Genomic DNA, 6000 nt, shown 5'->3' on the forward strand with positions numbered 1-6000 from the left:
GGGCAGATCACCTGAGGTCAGGGGTTCAACAAGACCAGCCTGGCCAACACGGGGAAACCCCATCTTTACTAAAAATACCAAAATTAGCCGAGTGTGGTGGCAGTTGCCTGTAATTCCAGCTACTCAGGCTGAGGCAGGATAATCACTTGAACTCAGGTGGCAGAGGTTGCAGTGAGCCGAGATCACGCCATTGCACTCCAGACTGGGCAACAGAGCAAGACTCCGTCTCAAAAAAAAACCCTAATGGAGCTTGGCTGACTGGATTTCAGAAATTGCTTGAGATTGGTGATTCCTTTCTTCCTTCCTTTTCTCCTTTTTGGTATCGTAATGTGTATAACTGTCATCCTATGCCTGCCCCAGGTTGGTTTCAGCCCAGTGAAACCCTTTCAGACTCCTGGCCTCCAGAACTGTAAGATACTAAATTTTTATTGTTTTAAGCTACAAGCGTGACAAACAGCAGGTACTGGAATCTGATACACACCATCTAATTCAACAACAAAATAATCTACACTCGACTGTCACATAAAAGCCTAACATGTAAAGTTCACTTTTCTTGTTCTTACATGGTGAGTATGCCCTGGTAATAATAATGATAATAAATGAAACATCGTGATACAGTGATGTGCCCGGCACTTGAAATCCTGTCATGTTATAAGAGGATCATTGCAATTTGTGGTATGCTGGGCAACAGTTGTAAGGCATGAGAGAGCCACAAATGGTCTCTGACACAACTGCTCTTCTCTGTCATTATAGCACAAAAAATGAATGAGCTGAAAACTTTATTTACAGACACTAAAATTTTAATTTTATACTTCAATTTTTACATGTCACAAAATAGTATTCCTGTTTTGATTTGTTTTCAGCTACTTAAAAATGTAAAAATGATTCTTAGCTCACAAACCATGTGAAGATAGGTGACAGGCCAGGCACAGTGGCTCATGCCTGTAATCCCAACACTTTGGGAGGCCGAGGTGGGCAGATTATTTGAGGTCAGAGGTTTGAGACCAGCATGGGCAACATGGTAAAACCCCGTCTCCACAAAAAAACACAAAAAATTAGCAAGGCATGGTGGTGCGCACCTGTAATCCCAGTTACTGGGGAGGCTGAGGCAGGAGAACTGCTTGAACCCAGGGGTGGAGGTTGCAGTGAGCTGAAACTGCACAACTGCACTCCAGCCTGGGTGACAGAGTGAGACTCTGTCTCAAAAAAAAAAAAAAAAAAAAGAGAGAGAATGATTGTCTACGTGTCTCACAAGTGATCAACGGGAGAGCAAAGATTTAAGCCAGGAATTTCAAACCCCGCAGTCCACCTCTTGGCACCAAAATTACCAACCAAGAGCCAGCAGCATCCAGGAGTCTCTGGGCCGGCATTTGTAGAAGTAAATCTGCCTTATGCTTCTTAAGTATTTAAAGAAAATAAAAATTACAGTTGCGAACTGTCCAGGAGCCTGTCCTAGGTAATCCAATATCTCCTAGACTTACAATCTGAAGGTTAATTGTAGGCGTTTCTGAGAGACACTCAGGTTGTCCAGCACATCATCCTCTGCAGAACTGTTTCCAGACCCAAAGGAAGCTCCATGTTGGTCTGGTAGCTACAAACACAGGCAATTTCTCCCATTAGAATATATGAGAAAACCCATTTTTTTCTGGCTGAGGAAGGTGTCAGGCACAAAAGACCAGTGAAGGCTAAGAGGTTATAAGTTACTTAGGATAGAAAGCTCATGAGCCAGTGTGCCAACACAATCATCAACCCTCGCCAGAATGGCAGTCCCTCAAGGGGAATTTTTCACTCACGGTTCATTTGGAGCAGAGCTCTGGTTCTTCCAGGAAAGCAGTGGGAGCAGCAGCCCTGGACCTGAGGGGGCGTGGACACAGTTGTGAATGCCACGGGCACTCTGCAGCATGTTATAATGTGTCCTCTCCATTTTCCAGTGGGAAAAACAGAATGTATGATGTCCTCCAGGAGACCATTGAAAATGATTTCCCAACCTTCCTGGGCAAGATCTTTGCTTTCCTCGCCAATCCAGGCCTGATCATCCCAGCCATCCTGCTGATGTTGTAAGTTAGCCAGGACCCATGGCTCCACCCCACGGAAACCTCTCCCTGAATTCTAGACTTCCTTGGCAGGTCCTTTTCATCTTGCCTTCTTAGTCTGCACTCTCCAGAAGCAGACTCATGATGAGGATTTAAGTGCGAGTATTTTATTGGGGAGTGGGTAGAACTTCAGACAGGGAAGGGAAAGAAAGTGCGTGGTTATCACTGTAGGAATTCTGGAAGGCAGTGTGCCTCAGAGTTACCCCTCCCTAAGTGTGGAGGATTCGGGGCATTTGTAGACCAGCTCGCAGCAGCATTCCTGGGTAAATGGCTTCAGGGGGTGTCAGTGGAGGGTCCAAGATGAAGGGGAAGCTTCTGGTAACAGAGATGAAGGCACCAGCAAGTGCAAGTCTTTTGGAGCACACTGAAAATTTGGATGAGCTCTGACAGTATCTGCAACTACTCCCGTTAAAATGCTCACTAGAAATATCAGAGAACTGTGGGCTCTGAGCCTCTCAGGAAGCTGAACAGTGATTTGGCCTGACCCTAGCTGGGCCCACAGCAGTACTCGATTGAGCAGCTTATGCACTGGAACAAGCTGGTTCCTTCATCACCGTCACCCTCAACAACTGGTAAAGTCCTGAGGATAGAAAACGAGTTTGAAAATCTCTGTATCCCCACCGCCAGTCTAATGCCGACAGCATAGCTGACAAACAGTAAATGCTCAAGGAAGGAACTAGGGAAGAAAAGCAGGAAGCCAGAGTCTTGGATTGGAATTGCTGTCGTCAAAAAATGTGCTAGTAAAAATGTTAGCATTTTTCTTTAGAAAAAACATTTTGGCATGCTTTTTTTAAAATTATGAAATATTCCCAGCATACAGATGAGTAGAGATAGTGTACACTCCTGTACACTATCACAAGAATAAACAGATGTTAACATTTTGCAATATTTACTTCAGGTTTATCTTTCTTTGTAACAGAAATAAAACATTGCAGATACACTTTGAGACCCATCCAATCCTTCTTTCTTCCTCCCTCCCCAAAGGTAACTGAATAATATATTCAGACTAGATTTCATTATTTCCATGCATATTTTGTACTTTTAATCACATGTGTATATACTACTGTTTCAAGACTTTTAAACCTTTTCACGAATGGTTCACATTATATGCTTTTCCTCAATCAACATATTGAGGGGATTTATCCATGTGGATACATGAGTACACGTTTGAAGGCTCTACTATTTTCCGTTGCATGAATAAACCACAGTTTATCCATTCCTCTGCATAGGGATAGTTAGGCTGTTTCCACTTGGGGGCTGTTGCAAACTGCGCTTCAGCCAACATTTTGTACATATCTCCTTCAACAATCTAGAGGCAGAATTGTAGGTCACAGGCATGTGTTTCTTCAATCTTTTTAGATTTTACAGAATTGCTCTCCAAAGTGGTTGTATTTCCCTTTGACTATTATTTATAACTTCCAACTCTCTGGTGAAATTCTCCAACTTTCTATTTTCTTGAACATAGTGATTATAATTATTTTTAAAATCCCAGCCTGATATTCCATTATCTGGGCCACTTAGGTGTATTTTTGTTGTCATTTGTTTTCCTCTTGTTTATCATTGGCCCTAATTTTAGCATGGCATGTAATTTTTACTAGATTCCAGACATGTGGATGAAAAATTATAGAGGCTATGAATAATATTATCTTTCCTCAAAGGGATGGGTTTTTTTTTCCTGAAAGGCAAATGGAATACTAGATCGCTTAATCCTGTCAAGGCTTGATGTTTTAGCTATCTATTATTACGTAAGAAACAATCCCAAAAACTGAAAAATAATATTTTATTAATGAATCTGCAATTTAGGTACGGCTTAGTGGGAATCATTCTTTTCCTCTCTACTCAACTTCCTCTGGGTCAGCTCAGCTGGAGGCTGGAGGGGCCACTTTTTTTTTTGAAAGGTCCACTTTCAAGATGGTCATTCACAGCCAGGCGTGGTGGCTCACACCTGTAATTCCAACACTTTGGGAGGCTGAGGCCAGCAGATCACAAGGTCAAGAGATCGAGACTATCCTGGTCAACGTGGTGAAACCCCATCTCTACTAAAAGTATAAAAAATTAGCTGGGCATGGTGGGACACACCTGTAGTCCCAGCTACTCAAGGTGCTGAGGCAGGAGAATCACTTTAATCCAGGAGGCGGAGGTTGCAGTGAGCCAAGATTGCTCCACTGCACTCCAGCCTAGTGACAGAGCAAGACTACATCTCAAAAAAAAAAAAAAAAGATGGTTGCTCACATGACTGGCCAGTTGGCACTGGCTGTCAGCTGGGAACTCAACAAGCACTGTGGACTAGAGGCCTCACTTCCTTCCCACAAGCTGATTATTGGGCTTCCTCATAGTATGGTGGCTGAGTTTCAGGAGCAAGCATCCCAAGAGAATGCAATGGATATGCATGGCATCTTTACTTACTCCCGCCATACTCTATTGAGGCAATCACAAAGGGATACCCAGGTTCTAGAGAAAGAAATATAGACTCATCTCTTGATGAGGCAATGGCAAGATTCTGGAAGCACATGTATGATGGAAGTCATATTATTGTGGCCATCTTTGGGAAACAGTTTGCTATTGCTAGATTTGGGCTTTCTCAGGGCTGATTTATTTCAGTTTTGCCCTATTTCCAAGACACTGACCTTACTCCTACAATGTGATCCTTACTATTGAGCATGGTCTTTTAGGGATCTCAAATGAAAGCCTACGGTGTTTACCAATTCCCTCCACCTTGGCAGGACTTAAAGCTCATTCTTTCTTTTCCCAATTCTGCAGTTTTTACTCACTCCGTTTCTCCAGTAGTACTGCTACAGCCACTGTGAAATCTCTCCTCTGCTCTTCAGCCTCCCTGGTGTCATTTTCTTCTGGGCTTCCTGAAGCAATTGAAGAATTGGTCAACCATTTGAGGGTAATTTGTATGCAGAGTTTGGCTTATTTATCTGCAATTTGTTCTTCTCTGGGATTCTGTCCCTCAAGTCCTATAGGGTCCAGCCCTACTGCTTCTAGTGGGTGTTCTCTATGGGTGCAGAGACGAGAGACTGTAGAAATAAAAACACAAGACACCGAGATGAAGAGGAAAAAACAAATTTGGGCCCAGGGGTCCACTGCCACCTAGTACGTGGAGTCTGGTAGTGGCCCCGAATGCCTGTACACTCTGACTTTTATTATTAGGTGCAAAACAGGGGAGCGGGGCAAGTAGGGTGAATCTTCAAACAGATCACGTGTCTACGGAACAAGGGGCCCAGGGCTTCCAAGTAGCCAAATAAGGGGGCAGCGAGATGCATCAGCACTTTATGTTATGCTTGCCAAGTAAGAACAAGGGCTTCAAGATTTATGCTACTTCTTATTATCTTCAAAAGAGGAACCAGGTGCAGAAGTAGGGAGTGAAAGCAGACACAGACTGTGGCCAATACAGCACAGCACCACATAAAGACAATTAATCCCCCAGGTAGCTGTGGGTTGGGCTGATTGATATCAGTCTTTCCACAAGAGCCCGGGGGAGTGGCATGTTCTCCAGCTCACCCAAGGACAGGAGATGTTCCCTTACAAGGTCTGCTGAGTAGCGAGCGGGTGCTTCCCCAAGCACTGGCGCTACCGCAGAGATTTCAGATGCCCACCAGCAACCCTTACGCGGGTGTGACAGAGGGCTTGGTTTCGGCATTCAATAGGTTGTCTCTGCTGATTGCCACCAGTCGATGTTCGACAGGTATTAATGCTTTTGCCTCATGGCCACAGTCATAGTGTCTCCTATCAGTCCCTGACCACAGCAACCTGAAGTCCCTAAATAATTATGCATAAAGTACAAGAGGACTTTAATCAAGGCTTAATATTCAGTAAGACTAATATCACTCTTGATACTTAATATTCAATAAGACTAATATCTAGGCCGGGCGCGGTGGCTCAAGCCTGTAATCCCAGCACT

The 6000-nt window shown here is 43.9% G+C and overlaps 1 protein-coding gene across 1 annotated transcript in view; it reads left to right on the forward strand.

Annotated features, from left to right (window-relative positions):
* The window catches only part of TMC2 (transmembrane channel like 2), a 112044-nt gene that overhangs the window by 97041 nt on the left and 9003 nt on the right, over positions 1-6000 (forward strand). Inside the window, exon 18 of the mRNA XM_037730046.1 lies at positions 1932-2057. Within this exon, the coding sequence (XP_037585974.1) occupies positions 1932-2057 (126 nt within the window). The remainder of the gene's footprint in view (positions 1-1931; positions 2058-6000) is intronic.

Source organism: Cebus imitator, unplaced genomic scaffold (genome assembly GCF_001604975.1).
Source record: "Cebus imitator isolate Cc_AM_T3 unplaced genomic scaffold, Cebus_imitator-1.0 Scaffold328, whole genome shotgun sequence".
Lineage (NCBI taxonomy): Eukaryota > Metazoa > Chordata > Mammalia > Primates > Cebidae > Cebus > Cebus imitator.